Source organism: Molossus molossus, unplaced genomic scaffold (assembly GCF_014108415.1).
Source record: "Molossus molossus isolate mMolMol1 unplaced genomic scaffold, mMolMol1.p scaffold_m16_p_2, whole genome shotgun sequence".
Classification (NCBI taxonomy): domain Eukaryota; kingdom Metazoa; phylum Chordata; class Mammalia; order Chiroptera; family Molossidae; genus Molossus; species Molossus molossus.
In genome coordinates this window covers 93,531,732-93,556,533 of record NW_023425355.1, presented here as the reverse complement: position 1 = coordinate 93,556,533, position 24,802 = coordinate 93,531,732, and the positions used below count along the sequence as shown (strand labels likewise).

General features: G+C 46.3%; 1 protein-coding gene across 1 annotated transcript; it reads left to right on the top strand.

The window, feature by feature from the left end:
- The first annotated feature begins 23,369 nt into the window (after positions 1 to 23,369).
- On the top strand, positions 23,370 to 24,353 carry LOC118635406 (melanoma-associated antigen 4-like). Its single transcript, XM_036270112.1, has one exon. The coding sequence runs from the start codon at positions 23,370 to 23,372 to the stop codon at positions 24,351 to 24,353; it is 984 nt and encodes a 327-aa protein (XP_036126005.1).
- The last annotated feature ends 449 nt before the right edge of the window (positions 24,354 to 24,802 follow it).

Here is a 24,802-nt window from a genome sequence, read left to right as displayed (position 1 = left end):
CAATCCATGAACAGGGTATGTGTTTCCACTTTTTTATATCTTCCTCTATTTCTTTTTTCAATGACCTGTAGTTTTCTGCGAATAGGTCCTTTATTTCTTTGGTTAGGTTTATTCTTAGGTATCTTAATTTTTTTTTGCCGCAATGGTAAATGGGATTGTTTTCCTAGTTTTTCTTTCTGTGAGTTCCTCATTGGTGTATAAGAATGCCATCGATTTCTTGACGTTAATTTTGTATCCTGCTACTTTGCCAAACTCATTTATTAAGTCTACTAAACTTTTGACAGAGTCTTTTGGGTTTTCTAAGTATAGTATCATGTCATCTGCGGATGATGACCCTTTCACTTCCTCCTTTCCAATTTGGATCCCTTTTATTTTTTCTTCCTGTCTGATTGCTGTGGCTAAGACTTCCAGTACTATGTTAAATAAGAATTGTGAAAGTGGGCATTCTTGCCTTGTTCCTGTTGTTAAGGAAAATGCTTTTAGTTTTTGCCCATTGAGTATGATGTTGGCTGTAGGTCTTTCATATATGGCCTTTGTTGTGTCTAGATATTATCCCTCTATTCCCACACTGATGAACATTTTTATCAGAAATGGATGCTGGATTTTGTCAAAGGCTTTTTCAGTATCTATTGATATGATCATGTGGTTTTTATTCTTCATTTTATTTATGTGGTGTATCACATTTATTGATTTGCGAATATTGTACCAGCCTTGCATCCCTGAAATGAATCCCACTTGGTCATGGTGGATAATTTTTTTGGTGTATTGCTGGATCTGATTTGCTAGTATTTAGTTTAGGATTTTGGCATCTATGTTCATCAGGGATATTGGCCTGTAGTTTTCTTTCTTTGTTGTGTCTTTTTCTGGTTTTGGAATTAAAATTATGCTGGCTTCATAAAATGAGTTTGGTAGTCTTCCTTCTTCTTGAATTTTTTGGAATAGTTTGAGGAGAATGGGTATTAGTTCTTCTTTGAATGTTCGGTAAAACTACCCCGTGAAGCCATCTGGGCCTGGGCTTTTGTTTGCTGGGAGAGTCTTGATTACGTCTTCAATTTCTTCTGTTGTTATTTGTCTGTTCAAGTTTTCTATATCTTCCTGAACTAGTTTTGGGAGACTATGTGTTTCTAGAAATTTGTCCATTTCGCTTAGATTATTGAATTTGTTGCCATATAATTGTTCATAGTAGTTGTTAACGATCTTTTGTATTTCTGTGGTGTCAGTTGTTATCTCTCCTCTTTCATTTCTGATTCTGTCTATTTCGGTTCTCTGCCTTTGTTTCTTTCTCAGTCTAGCTAAGGGTCAATCAATCTTGTTTATCTTTGAGAAAAACCAGCTGTTTGTTTTATTGATCCTTTGAATTGTTTTTTTTTTTTTGGTCTCTATGTCATTTATTTCTGCTCTGATCTTTACTATTTCCTTCCTTCTACTTTCTCTTAGGTTTTCTTTTTGTTTGCTCTCTAATTCTTTAAGTTGTGAAGTTAGATAGTCTATTAGAGATTTTTCTTCTTTTTTCAGGTAGGCCTGTAGTGCTATGAACTTCCCTCTCAGAACTGCTTTTGCTGCATCCCATAGATTTTGTGGTGTTGTGCCTTCATTTTCATTGGTTTCCAGGAAGTTTTTGATTTCTTCCTTGATCTCCTCGGTGACCCATTCATTGTTTAATAACATGCTATTTAGCTTTCATGTGTTCAAATGTCTTTGCATGTTCTTCTTGCAGTTGATTTCTAGTTTCATGCCATTGTGATCCGAGAAGATGCTTGATATGATTTCAATCTTGTTGAACTTGTATAGACTTAATTTGTGCCCTAACATGTGGTCTATCTTTGAGAATGTCCCATGTGCACTTCAGAAGAATGTGAATTCTGTAGTTTTGGGATGTAGTTCTCTATAGATATCTATTAAATCCATTTGGTCTAGTGCTTCATTTAGAGTCTCTGTTTCCTTACTAAATTTTTTGTCTAGAGGATCTATCCAGTGATGTCAGCAGGTTGTTGAAGTCCCCTGCTATGATTGTATTGCTATGGATTTCTCCTTTGAAGTCCTCCAGGAGTTTTTAAATATATTTTGGTGCTCCCATATTGGGTGTGTTAGAGTCTGAGAGTGCCCCAAGTTTCCCAGAGACCTTCACAGCCAAACAAAGGGCCAAAGAAAATTTTCCACTCGTGTCCTATTTAAACCCCCTCCCTTTCCTAGCAATTTTCCAAGGACATCTTGAGAGCGTCTTGAGCCTTGAGAAAACCATCTGCAGGGTGTACATGCACAGAGATGAATCCATGTCTAACCCCAGATGAGCAATGAAAAGGGGAAATACCAAAGGAGAGCCAACTTGGAAGTGGGAGGCCACAAATGTGGGAAAGCAAAAGCCCACCCACCTCAATGAAGAAAGGAAATGGGGCATAGAGGAAACCTCAAGGGAGGCTGAATCTCAGGGTATGGGAAGAGTTTATTGGGAAGGCAAATGTCCCAAAGTGAGCTCAACTTGGATAATAAGGAGAGTTCTTACGGAAAAAAATCAAAACTAAAGCCAATCCTTTTGTGATCTGTGAGGGGTGAGATTTGGGGCCAGCAGAGCTCAAGAGGGGCTTGCCAGCACAGCAGAGGGTGCAGCTATCCACTCGTGCACCCAGCAGTGGGTAACTGTGTGTCTGAGGTGCTGTGGTAACACTGAGGTTTTGGAACAAGAGGAGTGCTCCTACCTGTGCTGGAACACAGCCCTACTCAAGGGAGAACACAATTCTTAGTTTGGACCCATCGGAGCAGGACCCACAATCAGCAGGAGCAGCTGGAAGATACCAAAGCAGGAAGCTGGTGTGGGGCAGAGACATTGCAGAGAGGGACTAGAACTGAAACTGGGCCAACCACCATCTTGTGGGAGGTACGGTCCTGCAGGGGCCCATCTGACCAAGGCAGTCTAACCAGGGCCTTTCCCTTGGGCAATCCAAGAAGGAATCAATAGGCCTCCACCATTTGTAGGGGTGGGCATGGAGAGACGACCATGACTCCTAACTCATCGTATACCTAGCAACAATAAATAGTAGAAATAATCTACTGTTCAGCTCTGACAAAGTATTCAAGGTAATGAAAATGCAGCAGAATGCTGGGAGATCGTCTTTGTAGCTTCTGATTACTCCACCTCCATTTTCACATCCTCCTGGCACACCTTGTGCACAGCTGGGTCACACAGGCCTTTCTGGTGTCCCCGCACCCTGCTGGTCTGCCGGGTTACTGGATCACACAGTCCCTTTGGGGACCTGCCTCTATGCCTATATTATGGGCTGCTGGGTCACACAGGCTTCTCTGATGGTTCAGCACCCCGCAGGGCCCTCAGCTCCCGCAGGTAACTGGATCACACAGTCCCTGATAGGTCACACAGGCCTCTCTGGTGCCCCCACGCCCTGCAGGTCCCGTGGTCTGGCAGCTGGATTGCACCAGTCTCTCTCGGGCTCTGGCTTCCCACTGCTCTTCTCAGCTGCTGGACAGGACAGGCCTCTATAGAGCCCCAGGTCCCGCTGCTGTCCTCTGGGGAGTACTGCTGCCCATGGGGCTCAACTCCTGCTCAGCTTTTGCTGTAGATTTTGGGGATGGGTCTCAGCTGCTGGTCTGTGCTTCTGTTGCCTGGGGTTGGGCATCTGCTCCCCAGCCTCTGTTGCTGTGGGTGTGTCTGGACTCTGATCAGGCTGCTACTATGGGGGATGGTGCTGGGCTCCAGGCTGCCTGTGGTTCTGCAACCTGCACCTTGGGAGCTCCACTACTGTGCACTGATCTGTGTTCACACACATTGTCCACTTGTTTGATGGTGCCAGTGGTGCTGGTGGACTCAGGTTTCTGGACCCTAGCCACTCCCTTTTCCTCCTCCCAGGGAAGACCCAGGATCCTCCAAAATGCTGGGACCTCCCCAAGGTGCAGGGAAAAGTGCCTTGAAGAGCCTCTTACTATGGTAGCCGGCTGCTCCCTGCCACAGCACAGGAACCTTCTGCTCTGCGTCTCTGCACTGCACGAGTTGGTCGTCCACCTGCACATCCACTCACACTCTCTCACACACTAGCTCACTGTCTCACACACTCACCCTCCCTATGGTCCTGCCCACTGCCATCTTCCAAAGTAAAGACTTTTAAAAGACAAAGATACTGGGTTCTTTTTTGTCCAAGCAGCTCCATTGCTTAAAATGCTGTCTTTCATCTCCTTGCCATTTATCTAACCTTTAACTCTTCCCTTAAGGCCCAGCTCAAATGCCATTTAGTGCACCACCCCTTTTGATTACTGCATTGCTCCAGTTCCCACCTCTGGGAAGTCTAGTGGGAATGTCCCTGACCTGATTTACACACGCATGCACACAGCAAATATTCCCTTGGGAGAGGGCCAAAGACAGGGAGTTCTGTCACTGCCAGGCTCTGTGGGAGGGGTCTGGCAGCATAAGGTACCATAATATTTACCCAGAGTAAAGGCAGACCCTCCCCCGTTCATGGGGAGCAAGACAAGGCATGGGTACAGCCCTATGCCCAGGGCCTCTGTGAGTGTAAAGGGTGCTGGGTGCAGAAGTGAAGTAAAGAAGGCCCCCTATCTTCCCCAGCATTGGGTGGGGGGAGGTCGTTCAGAGAGAAGGGGCCCAAGAAAATGCTAACATCCGAATAAAGAGCCTTTCAAAGTGTGCGATAAAGAAGTTTTTCTTTGAGATAAATAATAATAGCTATTAGGGTATCATTAATTCAGGCAGAAGCCCAAATAGTGTTCCAATGAGGAGATAGAGGCGTGAGGTATTTAGGTCAAAGAGAAGGGGAACAATTACATCCATGGAAGGAAGGCATTTTTATTGGTGCAAGGGACATAACATGCAGCTGCTCTGGAATGGCAGTTGCAGCTCCATTTTACAGTGGGTCCATTCATATTATTGGTTACAAATCTGTACGGTCAGAGATGATGGCAATATTGCCTGTGGGGGACTAGGGAGGGTGGCTAGGACATATTTAGGGAAACTTTTTAGATGGGAGGTGAGTGAGAACGTGGGAGGCTCTGGAAATACCTGTCACCAAGCGAGTAAATGAAGGAGAGGGAAGCATTTGTGTAGTAGGGAAAACATGAGGTCATTTGGTATTACTTGGCTTCCAGGTGCCTACAGAACATCCCAGTTCAGGTGGCTATACTGATTTGAAGCTCAGGAATTCAAGAAAGATGTTGAATATCTCACAACTGGAAAAAGATCCTTGTTGATTTCACCATCACCTTCCTTGAATTTTTATGCCCTGGCCCTGTCACCTCTTTGAATTGGTCATTACATATTATCTTTAATGTGTTTTTAAATATATTTACTATATTGGAAACAAGTCTTCTATGATTCTAATAGGTGGAGGCCTTAACCGCTATGCAGGCAGAAGTGTTTAGGCTACAAATGGCGCTGTGGTGAGAAATGACTGTGATGTGCTGAACGCCTCCTGAGTATCTAGGGGTGTGTGCACAAAGTTTTTCTTCATGTGCAAGTATGTACATATACTGGAGTGCTTGGAAGGATTAGAGGAGCAAATGATTATCTTGTGTAATATGAATGAGAAGCTGATGAAAGGAAACTATCTGCTGTCCTCTAGAGGAATGATTTTCCATGTCAGATGAGTTTTAAGGGTGGAAATTATAAAGAACTGCTTTGGGAATGTAGCTCAATGTCATGAAGACAAGAGGGCTGTGTGTCACTTGCCCACAATCATTAGTGTGGGTCCCCAGGCTGGGTGACTTCAGGGATTTCATCAGAGTCCTCCTAATTGCATCAAGAAAAGGTGACAAGTAGAAGCACTTTCAAAGGAAAGATAGCCTCCATTGAATAGAACAAGGTAATTCAAACTTCAGCAAAGTAGTTTACGTGGGAACTAATTAGAAGTTATTCTGAACAACAATTGGTAAATGACTTTCTTATTTTTTCCTGTTTACAAATGTAATCCATGCTCACTGTCAAAAAAAAATTATGGGCAAATTTTGAACAGTAAATAATGACCAATTATTTAAAGCTAACCACGATGACAATGTTGGTGCACTTCAGGATGAAATTACCTCCTTCATGTTTATAATATAAATCATTGACTGGAGCATGGTACTCACTGGTTTTGTTCATTCTCACCCAAGCATATTTTCTAATTAGTTTTTAGACGGAGAGAAAGAGATAAAATAAACAATAAACAATAAAACCTCAGTGTGGGAGAGAAATATGGACAGGTTTTCTTTGACAAACCCTGACTAGGGAATTGAAATCGCAAGCTAGGTGTGTGCCCTGACTAGGAATCAAACCTGCAACTTTCTGGTGTACTAGATGATGCTCCAAATACAAAGGCACACTGTGATAGCCACATCATTTCTTATTATTATTCCTTTGCTAGTAGGGTCAGAAAAGTCTTTCCTATCCAAAAATCCAAGTTCACTGACTTTTCTTCTAGCATTTTTACTTTAATTTTATTGTGTGTAAAATACATAAATATCTTCCTTGTATAAAACATTTATATACTATACAAAAATATTGTATAAACGTGACTTTGTTCCTACACACACTTGGCTCCCATATTTCAGTGAGATATGTAGCAAGAGCTTAAATTGTCAGTGTTAATTTGTCCACTCATTCATACAACAGTCACTTGCACCTCAGAATATTCCCTCCAAAGGATGTATATTGTGAGTCTTGGCTGCATTGGCAGAGAGATGTGTCCAGGGGTGCAAACTCCCCTGCACGCCCAGGCTAACCCTCTCCACAGGCTGTGTGGAGGCAGCAAAAGGAGGCACCGAGCTGCAGGAAACACAGGCACTGGGTACTGAGAAGTCCAAACCAGCAGCATAAAGTAACAGGGCATGAGGGGTGCAGGGGCCCAGAGTCTCAACAGGAATAGGGGGCATGCAAGTGATGGTGTGGAGAAAGAGGTGCCAACGATTTGTAGACAACACAGAAAGGAGCTCATTAGCAGATCAAAGCAGAGCTCTTCATTTGTCACCTACCCAGACTATTTTTTCCCTCCATGACCCCATGTCAGTATGACCAAGTAATGCCAAAACCTGGAGGTTCTCCTGTGATCACACTTCTTCATCCTCCCCATCCATTCCTTTCTCAAATCTGTGGCTTTGACGTCCTTACAAATATTTCCTGGGTTTGCTCCTGAATCTCTTCATCCACTTGTCTTGCTTGGTATGTACCTCACTAGCAGACTGTAATGCTTTCTCCCCAAGAAAGTCAGCTGCCCGAGGAAAAGGCTGTCTGCAGTCTTCTTCCCCTGAAGTATAATTCCCAGTTCCTGGAACAGGGCAGGATGCAGTGTCTCCCAGAGAAAAATACTTGGCAAAGGAAGAGGCTGGGGTGGGGAGGCCTCTGCTGGACCTCCAGTCCCATCCTATTCACCTACCCAAGACAAGCAGAGGTGGAATAGGAACCAGATTTGTGAGTGACATTTCTATTGTTATGTTTGCAGGGCTTCTAGAAGAGTAAGAATGTCTCTGTTCTCCCCTGTCCACCCCACCACACCTCACACCTCTCCAGCTGATCCTAGGGTCTGTGCAGAGTGTTTCTGGATTCCCCTCAGCTGTCTCGGGGTTGGTAGTGACACAGTATGAGTCAAGTACAGCTGCTACGTGGAAGACTAGAGACATAGAATGTTTATACCTAAGTCCAGATCCCTTCCTTGGCTGGTGCTCTCCTCAGCTCCCTGCAGTTGTGTCCAGCTAGGTGAGCAGACTCAGATCCCTGGGACAGACCCCTAGTTCCTCCGAAGTCTTATGGGCAGATGGGCAGTGTGTGCACAGAAGCACCCTTCCTGGCAATGCTGCCTTCAGCCCTAACACCTCCCCTTTTCCTGCCCACCTCCCCCTGTACCTTTCTTCTTAAGTTGAACTCCTTCCAGTTACAGAAGTAAACTATCTCTCATCAGACCAGCAGACACAGGGTCATGTCACACTTGAGGGCTCTGGCACCTCCCACACCTTCAGCCACCTCACCACTCCCCTCTACCCAGTGGCAAGACTTTGTTCTTGGGGCGAGAGAGCCCCCATGAGGGCTGGGCCAGATGAGAACAAAGCAACTGGGAGCTGCCCAGGGTTGGTGCTCCATTCCTGCAGCCCTCGTGTCCAGCTGGTCCCTTCTGAGCACCTGGGCCCAGCCCGCCCAAGCCTGAGGCCTGGAGACATGGCAGTGTCTGTGCCTGGATCCAGGGAGTCCCAGGGCAGAGGCTGTGGGCTGGCCGCTACCGCCTCCCCCAAGGCAGGCAGACACCTCGGAGTGATGGTGCCCAGAGCGAGAAATGGGGCTGAAGGAGCAAGGCCTTCCATCCTGGCTCCCCCGGGGACTGAGCTGGGGGTGCCCGAGGGCAGGCATGGCCCAGCGGTGACTCTTGCTGGGAATCCCCCAGCCCACGTAGATACTAGGGCCACAAGGGCAGCCCAGGGTGTAGGACAGGCAGGACTGGCCCAGAGGCACCAGGCTCACTCCCAGTCTTCGCGCACAGGGGACCCGCAGTCATCATGCAGGTCGCATGTGAGCTTAGCTGGGCCGGCAGGGGCACCAGAGTCGAGGATCAGCCTGACCCGGGTGGGCTTGTCGGGAGACATGTACACAAAGGCCTCCCAGAAGGGTTCTGGCCAATGGTGCAGCAAGGTTTGCGCAGGCGCCCTGTGGCCTTGGACTGAGGTCAGGGCCAAGGGCGGGGCTTGCTGAAGGAACGCCCCCCCCCCTAGTCCCAGCCTGCTCTGGGAAGTCTGGAGTAAAGGCTGAGACCATGCAGGCTGAAGCTCGAGGCGCGGACGCTGTGGCCGAGGAAGCCGAAGGCCAGGGCAGTCCAGGGGACCCGGGCCGATCCGAGGGCCCTGCAGGCCGAGAGGGCCCTGGAGAAGGCGGCACAGGAGAGGGTGGTGCCGCAGCCGGAGGAGCGCCGCAGGTCGCAGGGTCCCTGGAGGCTCCTGGGCCAGACGGAGCCCCCTTGCCAGTGCCCAGAGCCAGAAGGCCACGACAGCTTTTCCAGTTGTATCCTATTTGAGGAGGGGTCGGTGGTCCCGGGGGACCGACCTAGGCCCGGCAATGGGACGGGGAGCAGGGGTCAGCCTGGGGTGCGGAGGGGAGAGGGGAGAGGGGGACCCGGTGGCTGAGGGGTGGGCCAGTGCTGGCCCTTGGGATGCTGAGGGGGCAAGGCCTGAGGGGCCAGGAAGGCGGGAGCGGCCATGAGGGGATTGAGAGGGGTGAGAGGGGCCTGAGGGGAAGCAGACAATGTGAGTATTGCACGGTGCCTTAACTGAACCTCCACCAGCTCCTTCGTAGTGCCCTTCCCATCGCCCCTGGTGGCAGAGATGGCCTGCGGGTGCCTGAGCCCGCGGGCCCACCCCCACCCAGACGCGGTGGAGCGGGAGCTCATGGTGTCCGATCACCTCCTAACTGTGTTAGTTCTATCAAGGGCCAGGGTGGGGGACGTGGAGGGGGCAGGTGGCTCAGGTCGTTCTGCGGAGGGTCACTATAAGAGGGAATTGGTGATCCCCCGAATCCAGGTGTAAGGAGGTACTGGTGGTGTACTGGGCCTGTCAACCCCTGAGGGGACAGAGAGCATTAGGTGCAGAGTTATCACATTTAACATCCTTTTCTTTCTCCCTCATTTAGCCGACTGACCGCTGAAGACCTTGGCCAGCTCCGAATTTCTATGTTTTCCTGTCTCCATGAGCTTTGCCTCTTGATCCGGACCATGCAGCGCGTTTTGCATCCATTTTTTTCCGTGAACCCTAGACCGGAAAAAGGGGGCTAAGGCAAACCTAAAGTCCCTGCTTAGGACGTGCTGCCTTTCCTGGGGCAGAGATTCCTGCAGGGGCTGCCGCTTTATTATGGGGCCTAACTGTTTGCTTATGTTGCCCCTTCAGCACTCTCAGCCCTATTGTTTCCCTGGTGCTGGAGGATGGGGTTCTTCTTTGTTTCTTAGAGCAGAAAATAAAAATGAACTGCTACTGTTATCTGAGTTTATTTTCAGTGGCCTGTGCCTCCACATTTTCTTGCCTTTGTCCCTAGTTTGGGGGGAAGATGTGGGATTCAGCTATTCTGGAAAATTGAATTCATTTTATGAAATGAAAATGAAGTGTGTCAGGCCATTCAGCATTCAAAGCTGGTAGAACTTTGGAATATTAGTGTTTAACTTGCTTTTAGATATTAATTACACAACAATAAACTATAATGGACAACTTTTGCAAGTTTAGGTTCAGGTGACCAGAAAATTATTTCTTGTTGCTAGGTGTACGATGAGTTAGGATTCATGGCCTTATCTCCATGCGCACCCCTACAAATGGTGGAGGCCTGTGATGCCTTTTTCCAAAGTTGAAATACTGAGTTAATTTTTTCTATTTCTCTTTATTCTTAAGGCTCTTAATCTATAGCACACAACTGCTATCAAGAAAGTGTGTCTTCCCAGCAGAATTCTAATTTTCCCAAGTCCTTATATCAGTAGGTCTGATTCCAGCCCCAAATAGGAACAAAAACAACATCAAAATATTTATTTTTCATGGAAAGATAAAACAACCCAGAAACACTACAATTGAAATTCTGGCCCTGGCCGGTTTGGCTCACGGGTTCAGTTCGGCCTGTAGTTTTCTTTCTTGTAGTGTGTTTTTCTGGTTTTGGAATTATAATGATTCTGCCCTCATGTAACAAGTCTGGAAGCCTTCCTTCTTCTTGAATTTCTTGGAATACTTTGAGGAGAATGGGTTCTTTGAATGTTCAGTCAAACTCCCATTTGAGGCCATCCGGGCCTGTACTTTTGTTTGCTGGAAGTTCCTTGATTACACCTTCAATTTCCTGAGTTGTTATTGGTTTGTTCAAGTTTTCTATCACTTCTCGTTCCGTTCTGGGAGACCACGTGAGTCTAGAAATTTGTCCATTTTGCCTAGATTGTCCAATTTATTGGCATATAATTGTTCATAGTATTTGTTAATGATCCTTGGTACTTCTGTGGTGTTAGTTGTTACTTATTTTATTTGGTTTTTGATTGGGTTTAGGTGGGTCCTCTCTGTTTGTTTCTTGGTGAGTCTGGCTAAGGTTTCATGAATCTAGCTTATCTTTTGAACGAATATTGGTTTTAATTGTTGTTGTTGTTGTTGTTTTAGTTTCTATGTTGTTTATTTCTACTTTGACATTTAGTATTTCTTTCCTTGTACTTGCTCTGGGTTTTCTCATTTTTTCATTTCTAGTTCTTTAAGTTGTGAGGTTAGATAGTCAATGAAAAATTTTTCTTGTTGCATGAGTTAGGTCTGTACTGCTATGAATGTCCCTCTCAGGACTGTTTGTGCTGCATCCCATATTTTTTGTGTAGTTTTGTGCTCACTTTCATTGGTTTACAGGACGTTTTCAATTTCTTCCTTAATGTTCTCAGTAACCCATGCATTGTATAAAAACATGCTATTTAACCTCCATGTGTTTGAATTTTTTCAGTGTTTTTATTTTAATTGATTTCTCGTTTCAAGTCATTGTGATCTGAGAAGATGCTTGATATGATTTCAAACTTCTTCAACTTGTAGAGCATTAGTTTGTGTCCTAACATGTGGTCTATCTTTGAAAATGTACCATGTGTCCTTGAAAAAAATGTGAATTCTGCAGTTTTGGGGTGTAACTCTCTGTAGACATCTATTAAATCCATTTCATCTAGTGCATTATTTAGAGCTCTGTTTGCTTGCCTAGAGGATCTATCCAGGGATGTCAGTGGGTGTTGATGTCCCCTGTTATGATTGTATTGCTGTTGATGTCTTCTTTGAAGTCCTCCAGAAGTTTTTTGATGTATTTTGATGCTTTTATATTAGGAGCATTTATGTTTACCAAGATTCTACCTTCTGGATCAATATAGATTTGAATATGATGTAGTGGCCTTCTTTGTCTCTAGTTATGGCCTTCCTTTTGAAGTCTATTCTATTGTATAGGAGTATTGCTACCCGAGCTCTTTTTTTCTTTCCATTTGCTTGGAAAAAGTTTTTTCCAATCATTCACTTTCAACCTATGTGAGTCTTTTGTTGTGAGGTTGGTCTCTTGTAAAAAACACATACCTATGAGTCATGCGTTCTTGTCCATTCAGCTAATCTGTGTGTTTTGATAGGAGCATTTAATCCATTTCCATGTAAGCTTATTATTGATATGTACTTATTTATTGCTAATTTTGTTTATTATGGTTATCTTTCTTTTCCTATTTCTTTGGCTCATTACAGCAGTCCATTTAACGTTTCTTGCAGTGCTGGTTTGATTCTCATATATTACCTTAGAGTTTTTGGTTTTTTGTCTGAAAAGCTCTTTCTTCACTTTCTATTTTGAAAGATATCGTTCCTGTATAGAGTAGTCATAGATTCAGATCCTTCTTTTTCATTACCTTGACTACTTTATGCCATTCCCTTCTGGCCTGTAGTATTTCAGTTGAAAAGTCTGCTGATCGCCTTATGGGGGTTCCTTTGTAGAAAACCTGTTGCTTATCTCACACTACCTTTAGGAGTGTCTCTTGTCTTTAATTTTTAGCATTTTAAATCTTATGTGTCTGGGTGTGGGCCTTTGCGGGTTCTTACGTGGAGGTCCCTGTGCTTCTTGAACATGTATACCGTTTTTCTTCACTAAGTTAGGTAAGTTTCTGGCACTATGTCTTCAAATATATTCTTTAGCACTTGCTCTTTATCTTTTCCTTGTGGAACTTCTATGATGTGGATGTTGTTATGTTTCTTATTGTCTCACAGTTCCCTTAGGTTGCCTTTCTGTTTTTCAGTTGTATTTTTCCTTTTGATTCTCTCATTGAGTGATATTTTTCTACCCTGTCTTCTAATTCCCTGTTCCAATTCTTGGCCTCCTCTACTCTACTGCTTATTCCTTCCAATGTGTTCTTTATTTCTACTATATGTCTTCATTTCCAATTGGTTGGTTTTCAATGTTTCTATATCTTTACGCATTCTGTTGAGCTCTTTACTCATATGCTGAGCTTCCTCATAATTATTACTATGAACTCTACCTCTGATATTTTGCTTAATTCCATTTCATTTATCTCTTTTCCTGTAGAATTCTCTTGTTCTTTCCTTTGGGATTTGTGTCTTTGTTTCACCATTTTGGCTGTCTCAGTGGATTTTGGAGCCTGCCAAATTTTCCCTGTGAGTGTTGGTGTTCTGTGGGTTGTGGCTCCCTCTACTGTGTACGGTAGAGTCTGGGAGGATCCATGTGAAACACCACTGTCAAGTCTTACTTTACTGGGTAGATTTTCAGGCCATGGAAAACTTCTGTTATTCTTTTGCTTTTGCCTGGAATCTATTAATCTCAGTTCCTTGATGAGCCTAGATTTGTAGTCCTCAGCTGAATGAAAAGTCTCTCAGGTGTAAGAGGATGTCCACTGGCTCTTGCTTGCTGGCAATCTCTAGCTGTTAAGGAGGCTCAATGTGCATTTCTCTGACCTGGCCTGGTGGTGTTCAATTTCTGAGGGAGGGGCTGGTGCTTCTCTCTGGGGCTCTGGAAAGGGGCTCTTTGAGTAATATGGCTAGTGTCCTATGAAGGAGTGATTCAGCACGAAAATCCTGGTGTCTCTCCCTCAGCCTCTCTCCTGAGCCAGGAGCCTTAGCCTCTCTCCACATTGATCCAGTCCAGTCTGCTCTCCCTCTATCTAAGCCCAAGGTGAGTGTTTATATCTGATTTGGTTCTCTTTAAAACCCCTACTTTCTCAACTGAGACCGCTCACACCTAATGCAGCCGCCCTGTATCCATCTTCACAGCCTGCCCTCTCATGCCTCTGCTGGACCTACCTGGCTCGATTTGGCATCCTCTTTCTGTCCCTAGTTATACGGGTTCTCTCCAGCTGCTTCTCAGTTGGGTTTTCCTGATGATTTGTCTTTATTTTAGTTGTAATTGCAATCTGTTCCTGGGAGACAGTCTGTGTAACTTCCATTCACTCCATCGCCATTTTTCCTCCTCTCATATGCCATTTTTTATATAAGTTACAATACTACAGATGCCAATTTTTCCTAATTTAATTGACAAACTCATTACAATCTCAGTTAAAATGTGATCAATATGATAGTAATGTCCAAATGGAAAAATATATATGGAGTATAGGCAGGAACAAATCTCCAAAGTTATGTAAATAGGTGGAATATGTCTTAGTAAATATAAATTAAATAATAACTAAATAGGAAGGCTGATCAATGAAACATAATTAAGAGTCCAGAAAAGATTTAAGAAGCTATATGGAAATTTAGTTCATGATAAACTAGAAATATAATGATAAAGGCAGTAATAAATGACTTTTAAAATTTTTCATTTTCATTAAATTTATTGAGATGACACTGGTAAGTAAGATTATATAGGTTTCAGGTGCACATATTTATAATAGCTGATCTTACATTGCATTTTGTCAAATCATCGTCCATCACCATATATTTCACCCCCTTTACCCTTTACTACCTCCTCACTCCCTTTCATCTGTTGACCACTATAGTGTTGTCTGTGTCTATGAGTTATTGCTTATTTATTTTCTTTGTTTGCTTATTTGTTGCTTTCAGATTTATATCCCACATGTGAGTGAAATTACTCCTTTTAAATTAATTTTATTGGGGTGACATTGGTGAATAACATAAGTTTCAACTGTAAAATATTATAATGCATCATCTATACATTGCATTGCATGTTCAGCAAATTCTAGCCTCCTTTCATTATCATATCATTATCTCCTTGCATTATCTTTACTCGTTTTTGTCTTGCTCCCATCCCCCATCCCCTCTGGTAACCACTATACTGTGTTCTGTGTCTGTGAGTTTGTTTGCTCACCTGTTGCTTTCGGTTTTATATCCCAAATATGTGTGAAGTCATAGGGATTTTGTCCTTTTGTATCTGACTTATTTCACTTAGCATGATCTTCTCAAGGTCCATCCACGTTATCGCAAATGGCATTATTTCATCCTTTCTTATGGCTGAGTAATATTCCATTGTAGAAACGTATCAAATCTGTATCCAATCATCCAATGAAAGACACTTAGGTTGTTCCCATGTCTTGGCTACTGGGAATAATGCTGTAATGAACATGGAGGTACATACATCTTTATGAATAAATGTTTTCAAATTAGTCATGTAAATAAGTCTATTCTTAATTTTTTAAGGAACCTCTATACTGTCTTCCATAGTGCCTGTACCAGTGTAAATTCCACCAGCAATACATGAGGGTTCCTTTTTGTTCACATCTTTTCTATCACTTGTTATTTTTCGTCTTGCTGATAATAACCATTCTAACAAGTGTGAGCTGGTAACTCATTGTGGTTTTCATTTGCATTTCCCTTACAGCCAGTGAAGTTGAGCATCTTTTTACATAACAGTGGCTATTTGTGTGTTTTTGGGAAAGGTGACTGTTCAGGTCCTTGGTTCATTTTTAACTGCGCTGTTGTTTTTTGATGTGTATGAGTTCTTTACCCCTTATCGAAGGTATTGTTTGCAAATATCTTCTCCCATTCTGTTGGTGGCCTTTTTGCTGTTGATAGTTTCTTTTACTGTGCAAAAGCTTTTTAGTTTGATGTAGTCCCATTCATTTAATTTTTTCTTTGATTTCCCTTGCCTTTTGGGGTCATCATTATAAAAGCCTCTCTGAGATCATGGATCTTAAGTTCGGTAGCTATATTTTCTTCTATGTATTTTATTGTTTAACATCTCATATTTAAATCTGTATTCCATTTCAAGTTAACTGTTGTGTATGGTATTAAACAGTAGTCTAGGTTCATTATTTTGCATGTGGCTTTCCAATTTTCCCAGCATGAATAAATGGCTCTTTAGATAAATGGCTTTCCACACAAACACACACAAAAGTGGATCCCCATCTCATTTCTTATTTCAAAGAAGAAACACAGAAAAATGAAACACTAAAACTGCTAGAATAACACACAGGTGGATATCTAATCTTCTGACAGGGTTGAAAATAGTCTGAGCTCAGAAAACCCAGAGGAGAAAAACAATAAATTGGCTTTATAAAATTTAAAATGTATGAAGTGAAAGATATATGGGAAAATAAGCATCTTAACTTGAAGGGGCATATTTTAATAACAAATAATTTTTAAGACAAAGCAAACAGCCTAATATAAAAATAGGTTATGAATTTTCCAGTAGAAACATAGAGGTCATTACAAAAGAAATACAACGGCAAATAAACGGAGAAAACTATGCTCAGCTTCACTAATAGTTTTTAAAAGACCAATTGAAAGAGGTATTTGTGTCCATTAGATTGGCAAAATCTTGAACAATCTGCATCAGTTTGAGTGAGGCTGGAATCACTGTGACCTGCTGTTGACGACCTTGTATATTGGAGCAGTGTCTGTGGAGGGCAAGATGACAGCATTGTTCCCATTTAAAATGTGCACACCTAGCTCAACAGTGTGGAGGCAGAGAGTGTCCAGATGGCCAGGGGAGAAAGTACTCAAAGAAAGAAAAAGACAGGTAGACGTCCTAGGATGCTATTTCTGTGTCTCAGGTGAAGGGCTTCCTGTTGGCCTCCCCAGGACACTTCAGAGAGAGCAAGTGAAGACTGTGCAACAGCCCAAGCAACAGGGAACCTGAAGATGCTTTCGAACCTCTCTCAAGCCCCTGCTCACCGTCCTTCCTGTTTGGAAATCCTTTCCTTGAGATAGTCGCTCAAGTCTGGAAGATACGGTCCTTTAATCACAAGGCTCTGTTAGCAGCCTTTGCTTCGTTACTCATTCAGTGACTGAAGATTGTGCCTAATTGCAGACTCCCAAGGTAGCCACTAGTTGGAGACAGACGAATACTCAATAAATGTGCATTCCAGATTGAGGGCTCATGGTCTAGAGAGGAAATACAGACAGAAGTGGAAAAAAGGTAGTATATGTTTGCTGGTCAACTTTGAATGGGCAATTGCCTTACCCTTGAAGTGCTTTTGCATGCCATGACCCTCCCTTCCCATTACTCCTAGTGGGGGCCTGGGATGTGACATGGTAAGAGGGCAGTTTTCACTACCAGAGACACTATAGGGTAAGGAGAAGTAAAGAGTCAGACAGGCCTAACCTTCATTGGCTGCTGTTTTGACATCAATGTCTTGCACATGAGCTTATGCTCTCTGTTAGGTAGCCGACATCCATATATTCCCAACATCCTTTCCTACCATTCTCTGTGGCCCAGTCTTCTGCTCTCTTAGTAGATATTCCAGACAGGCAGGGAACCCTGAGGTTGTTTGGTAGCAGGAGAATTTTGAAGTTATCCCACACCTGAACTATCACCTTTAAATTTGGGAGCTGGTGGTTGTCATGTTGACCACCATTCAGGGACTAAATCAACCATAAGAGGAGCCACTCCCGAGCCGCATCCATGTGCATTCCTTCCTTGCTGCAATGTGCAATGTGTACTTCCACAACCACGTGCTTCAGACCAGCCAACATTTTGGGGTAATTTCACATTCCAATAATTGTCCACGTGCATCTAGCATGCAGGCCACTCCTCCCCACATGGAATTAGATGGACAACTCAGGATTTCCCCCACATATACCCCTTTCCCAAACGCATCTTTTGGTCTCCTGCAGGGCTCGCTACCTGTTAGGACATACAGACCCAGGGAAAGATCCCAGGACTGAAAATCTACCTCAGTATTCAGAGGGCAGGGAGAGACCAAAGAAAGAGTCTGGTCACTCCACTATTATAATCAAGATTGTTAGGTGAACTTCACATGAAGTACATTTTGGGCAGCTCTGAGACAAAAAGATTCCCTACTCTCCTTGACAGGCAGCAAAGAATTATATGGATTAAAGCAAGGAGAGTCACAGATACTGGTACGTGAATGCTACCAGATATGGAAGTACATGCTTGATCAGTTCAGGACAGCTGCCTGCTCCAGGAACCAGCACAGAGTTGGAGGTAAGGGAGGGCACAAGCTTCTGTGAAAATGCCCCAAATGGCATTTGCAGGAACCAATCACATTACGGAGCAGTCTCTCCTCCAAACTGAGGGAGGTGAGGCTGCAGCCAAAAATGATGGCAGCACAGAGGTTCTTTCACTATAGTAGTGTGGCTGCCAATAGGTAGGTGGACACGTTTTCCCTCAGGTAGCCACTCCATGGCTGTGTGCAGTCCTTTCCTTGGCATTGTCAAATGCAATTAGTATCAGGCAGGAATAAGGACTCTGATGGACTTAGGATGCTGGCTTCCAGAGGAGCTGGTGGGGCCAGATGCAGCTCCTTCCTCCAGCTGCCACATAGCTCAACCTTACCTCCAACCCTGACCCTTCTCAGTTAGTGAGTACAATTAGCCGAAGTACTCTGCTTCCTTATGCAGGATAATGAGAAAAACTGCCTTTAAAATAGTCGTGTACCCTCAACATGAGAAGTACTGCAAATGAGGTTTACAAAACAATGATGGTCCATGCAGGGGGTTGAATTATGACCCTCAAAATTCATGTCCACCTGAAACCTGCAGCCATCGTAGGAAATAATACAGTTTGCAAATTGATGATGCTTTGCACACTGTTCTGGGCCTGTGGTAAGTACAGGAATCAAGGGCATGTGCAAACATGGTTCATGTCTGTTGAATCAAATAATAGTTGGTACATCTATTTCCAGCTAACATTACTAATAAATCTATTGTACTTTACAAAAACATAAACCTGTTGTATATTGGAAATGTTTTTTAGTATTTTATTTAATTAATTTATTCATTACTGTTACAGATGTTTCTACTTTTTCCCTCACTGATTTCCCCTCTGTCTCCATCCCCCTCCCCACCCTGTCACCAGGTTTGTTGTTCATAATCTTTGTTCATGCATACATGCATATAAGTTCTTTGGTTTATCTCACATTACCACCCCATTTTCGGGGGATTGTCTGTCTGTACTCAACTTCCACATTTCTGTGAATACCCCATACCCAGACTGTTATGTTCAATATATTCCACAAATAAGTGAGATTATATGATATTTGTCTTTCTCTGCTTGGCTTGTTTCACGTAGGATAATACTCTCCAGGTCCCTCAAAAATAAGAGCTTTTTTTCCCCTTAGAGCTGCATAGTACTTCATTGTGTATATGTACCACTGTTTTTTACCCATCTTGGGTAAAAAATGGACACTTGGGCTGTTTACAGATCTTATCTATTATTAATAGTGATGCTATGAACATGGGGGTACATATATTCCTTCTGATTGGTGTTTCAGGTCTCTTAGTATAAATTCCTAGAAGTGGGATCACTGGTCCAAGGGAAGTTCAATTTTAATTTTTTAAGGTAACACCTTAGTGTTTTCTACAGTGTCTGCACCAGCCTGCATTCGCACCAGCAGTGTACTATAGTCCCCAGGGCATAGGGTAGGGGCCAGAAGTCAGCTGACACTTTGGAACCTGTGTGTTGTAAAGGTTAGTAACTACTCAGTACACTGAGCAGCAACAGGGATGGGTGGGGTGCAGGGGGTTTGTGGTCGTCTGTCTACATTTCCCATGTCCAATGCTGGTGTTTTCACTGTATAGTCCTCATTCATAGTAAGACTTCTTCTCTGCCCCTCCCCCACGCCATGGTCTCCTCAGCGCCCCCTGTAGCGTCTGTCCTGGTACTGCAGGATCTCTGCCAGGGTTGTGAGGACCCTCCTGGGGGAGGTCTGGGGGCTCCACCCCCCTCAGATCAGAGTGCACTACACAATCCCACTCCTGGTGTCACTGCCAGCTCTTCAGGACGCTGGGTCGGGCCCTCAGGCTGAGCAATGTCCCCTGCCTCCACCTGCCAGGGGAAACCTGGGGGAGTCAGAGCCTGGTCTGAGGGACACACATGGGGTCCCCAGAGGGCGGGGACTGTGGTCCTGGCACATCCAGGTGGGGAACAGAGTCAGGACTTCCTGTGCCCTGGATCCGAGCTCCGCCCCTGCATTCGGCCCTGGGGGACCCCAGAATTGGTTTCGGGAAGTGCCCTCCACTGACTTCCGCTGGGGAAGTCGGAGACAGGCGAGCGCCCAGGCTGGGAGGCCGGCCTCACGTGGTCAGTGGGACGGAGCCCAGTCCCGCAGACGCTCCAGGTACGAGCCTGAGGGGGGACGGGGTCCCTGCAGAGCCCAGGCGTAGCCCTGCTGTCAGCCTGAGGGTCCGGGGTGCTGGCTGTCCGCCCGAGTACCATTTCCCACACCCCTCCCCCACCTCCTCAGAGCCCTCGGGGTCAAGGGCAAGGTCTGAGGGGAGCACCCCGAGGTTGTCAGCGGCAGAGACCTAGACGTTGCCTGGAATCAAGGTGAGGACCACAGGGAGGGCTGGGGGACCCCAGGACACCTACTTCAGCCCTGCCGGGAGCCCCGGGAATCCCCAGGCTTGGTGGCCTGAAGCGATGTCCTCAGACTTCATTGGGATCTCCACATTGGCGGGACTCCGTCTGGGGCCCAGCCCCCCGTGAACAGGGTGAGGGTCCCAGGACCTGCCGGGGCTCAGGGGAGGACCACAGGGAAGACAACGTGACTCTGGACCGTGGAGCTCTCCGTCCTGGGACGCCCACGAGTGGGATGCCCACGAGCAGGGGGTGCTGACCTGGTGTCTTCTGGTCTGAGACCCTGCGGGGGCCGCGTGTAGGGGCAGAGCCTCAGCTCAGAGGCTGAGGGACCCGGACCTGCCCGGATCAACGTCAGGAACCGGACGGAGGTCAGGGAATCCGGGACCTGGAACAGAGTCAGTCCTGCAGGTCTCCTAGGGTGGGGTAGGGAGAGGGACACTAGGGTGTTTTCTGACTTGTGCATGTGGGTCTCCGACACACCGGGGGCTGCTGTAAGGGGCGGGGCTTCAGGCAGCAGAGGGGAGGACCCCAGGTCCTGCCACAGTCCACGAAGGACATTGAGGGAGAAAGAGGTAACCTGCACACCAGAGCAGTGACCCTCTGGGCTTTTGCGTGAGGAGTAGGGTCTCAGGTCAGTAGAGGGGTGATTGACGGGACCCTGGACCCCACAACCGAGGCGACCCCATAGAGGCTCACCCCTGCTATCACACATGTGATGCTCCATGGGAAAAGCCCAAGTCCATAGGTTTGCTGACTTCTGTTTCCAGGACCGAGTGAGACTCGATAATTGGTAAAAAGTGTAGGGACTCAGGTCCACAGAGGGGAGGACAGAGGTGCTGCTGGGGGTCCAGCGGCATTTCATGCCTTCACCTTCTGGTCCGTGAGTCTCTGGATTTCAGTGTAAGAATCAGGGCCTCAGGTAGGCAGAGGGGAGGTCCCAGGTAGTTGGGGAGTCAAGGTAGGACCTTGAAGGGGTGGTGAGGATCGAGACCACCAGAGCCGAGATGGCTTCTGTGGCCCTGCACTTGGTCTCTATGGGCTCCAGAGCAGGATTACCACGTGAGCTGTTTCGTAAGTTCTGCCTCAGGGGTCTTCAGGAGGTGAAGGCCTTGGTCTGAGGATCGTGGTTTCAACACAGCAGACGGTGGCCTTGTCCTCAAGGTTTCATCTTCAGGTTATGAGAAGGGACAGATCTAGGCCCCTCCAGGAAGAAATGCACATGTCGAAAGGTCACAGAGGGGACTTGCACTGAGACAGAGTGTTCCCAATGACATCAGGTCGGCCTGTGTCATCCCTGAAGTCTCCAAGCAGGGGTAGCCTCAGGTGGAGCAGCCTTCTATCTGTCTTGGGAGCTCCGGGCTGAGAGGCCTGGGGGACACTTCGGATTAGCATAGAAAGGGAGCCCAGGATCTGCCAATCTCAAGACAAAGACCACCTTTGAGGGTGAAAGGGTGAAGTCCCCCCACCCCAAAAGGAAAGAACCTTACAGGGTTTAGATAGCCCTGTTCTCAGACCCGGGAAGACACAGCAGGAAGGGCTGGATGTTGTAGGCTCCCTCTTTTGCACATGGTTGTGGATGGGGGAATCTTGGGCATGTGTGGACGTTGGTCACAAAGAATCATGAGATCAGAAGGAAGAGGGCCAGGATCTTCCAGGTGTCAACGTGCTGACCATTTGTGAAGCCTCCATGTGTGCTCCCTTCTCAGAAAAGGAAGGATGACACAATGTCCAGCTGTCCCCTGTCCTCAGCCCTGAAAGGACCAACAGTGGACCTAAGTGGCTTGCTCCTTTCCATCATGGGTGGGACAGTGGGGAGTCCTCAGTGAGGTGAGTTCTTTGTCTAAGGGGAAGAGGTCAAATGTCCCAGGTGGGGAGAGCTTGGAGGTAGGGCAGGCCCTGGCAGGAATAAACATTGACAACCTACAGGGGGACTGGGGAATGCAGCAGGGCCAGAGGGACGTACCTCCTGTCAGTGTTTTGTGATGTTAGCAGGGGATGTGGAGGGGTGGGGTGGGGTTTCTGCAATGTGGTGCCTGCTGACGTGTCTCTTGGGGCCTTCAGGAAGCTGAGGACCTTGGTCTCAGTGGACAAAATTAAGTCATCTGAGGAGGCATGTCTGCTCAACTGAGAGAACAGTCCTAGGACTTGTCAAAGTGAAGGTGAGAACCCTGAGGGAGGAATGAGTGTACCATAATGCCTGTGACAAATATGAGCCCCCACAGAAATCCAGCTAGCCCTACTCTCAGCCCTGGACACGCTGAGCAAGGTTGTCAGGCTAAGTCTTTCCGTCCTTTTCCTGGTTGGTGGTCTCGGGAAGGGGAGGGCCATTGTTGTGGGTCTGGACACAGGTCAGCTGAGGCAAGATCTCATGCGTTAGCAGGGTGATCCCAAACCAGGGATGAGGGGAGCCCTGACACCAGGACACAGGGATCCCAGGCCTGGTGAGCCTATTTTTGTCAGAAATGAAGAGATCTGATATCTGTATGTATTGGCTCCTCTCGCTTCCTGTTCTTGGATCTTCTGGAGATGAGGTTTATTTCTTTAGGAGGCGGGACTCAGATCAACATATGGAGTTGTTTCAGTTCCTGCAGAGTGACAAGGGGGAGACTGCTTGGAACCCCCATCCTAGGGCAGGTGGAATCAATAGAGTATGGTGAAACATTATTTTTTTTTTGGTGACACTTGTCAGACTCTGGGCACCTGTGACCAGATATGGTGCCACCTAAGGGATATGTGTGTTATTGTTCTGAGAGTTTTGTCTCAGGCCAGCAGACGGGGAGAAGGATGCCCAGCCAGGGGACAGGTGATGACCCCGAGTGAGCAGGAGGGGATCACACAAGCAGAACGGTGGACACCTCACAGCACCCAATCCCACCTCACCACACTGTCTTGCGTAGAACCTTGGGATGTGCCAGCTGCACGCTGAGGAGCCCCACACTTCCACCTTTAGGATCTTACTGGACAGGCCGCTCGGGAGAGACTGCTGAGAGGCCCGAGAACGCTGCTGAAAAAGATACTAGTAAGTCACCATTGTCAGAGCCGACTAGGGTGCGTTTCACAGTTGAGGCCCCTCACACTCCCTCTCTCCCACAGTCCCGTGTGTCCTATTGGCCCACCTTCTGCCCACACTACTGCCGCTATCGCTGTGCGAGTCATCATGCCTCACCATCAGATGAGTGAGCTCTGCAAGCTGGAGGAAGACATTCAAAATCGAAGGGAGAACCAGGACCTGGTGGCCGTGCAGGTGTTTGAGGCTGAGGAGAAGAAGGAGGAGGCCATGTCTCTCTCCTCCTGTGTCTCCTCCCTCTCAGGTCTGTTCACAGTCAGCCTGGAGGAGGTGGCTGCTGCCCAGACAGCCAGTCCTCCCCAGAGCCCTCAGGTTGCCTGTCCTTCCCCTCCTGCCAGGGCAGCCCCTCCATGCAGCCAACCTAAAGATCAGGGACCCAGCTGCCCAGATGAGGAGGGCCCAAGCACCACGAAGGGCTCTGAAGATGCTGCGTCCTTGCTCCGAGATGCCCTACATTTGAAGAAAGTTGACCTGGTGGGCTTCCTGCTCCTAAAGTATCGCGCCAGGGAACCGACCACAAAGGCAGAAATGCTGAGTAGGGTCATCAAAGAGTACCAGGACCACTTCAAGGTGATCTTCAGTGCAGCCTCTGAGTGCATGCAGGTGGTCTTTGGCATTGATGTGAAAGAAGTAGACCCCATCGACCACTCCTATGTCCTGGTCACCACCTTGGACCTGACCTATGATGGGATGGTGAAAGATGGGCATATTTTTCCCAACAGTGGCCTCCTGGTCACAGTTCTGTGGGTGATCGCTACAGAGGGCGATTGTGCCCCTGAGGAGGCAGTCTGGGAAGCCCTGCATGTCAGGGGCCTGTATGATGGGAAGGAGCATTGGAACTATGGGGAGCCCAGAGAGCTCATCACCAAAGTGTGGGTGCGCAAACAGTACCTGGTGTATCGCCAGGTGCCCGACAGCAATCCTGCATGCTATGAGTTCCTGTGGGGTCCCAGGGCCCATGCTGAGACCACCGAGCTGATAGTCCTAGATATTTTGCTCAGGGTTTGCAGAAGGAATCCCAGTTCTGTGTCATTTCCGTCAGAAGAGGGTGTGAGTGATGAGGAAGGGGCCTGAGCCAAGCTGCATCCAGGCATGTTTCAGGCCCACATGTGGTGGATTGTCCTGCTGGGTATGATGTGAGGCCAGTGTTTCACTCTGTGTTTGAGAGGAGGGCAGTCAACATTTTAGGTAGTGTGGCCCAGGGCAAGATGGGAATAAGGGCTGTGGCATCTTTGGGTTCCAATGATGATTTAGAAAATGATCCTTGTTTTCTGTGGGAATGTATCAAATTGTGTTCCTGGTCATAGATGTTTTTATGAGCTTCAGGGTGTAAGTTTGTGAATGACATTGACCACTTGTATTTATATTATCCAGTTCAAAAGTAAGATTTTTGCTATTGTGTAAAACAAAATGGGACATCCTTCAGCTTAGTTTTTGATTTTCTCAACTAGGTAACATGGAATTTGTGGACTTCCAACCTCCGGAACGGTGGGAATTAAATTTCTGTTGTTGATAAACTACTC

Coding starts and splice junctions, on each gene's coding strand:
- LOC118635406 (XM_036270112.1), top strand. CDS start 23,370: ATGCCTCACCATCAGATGAGTGAGCTCTGCAAGCTGGAGGAAGACATT.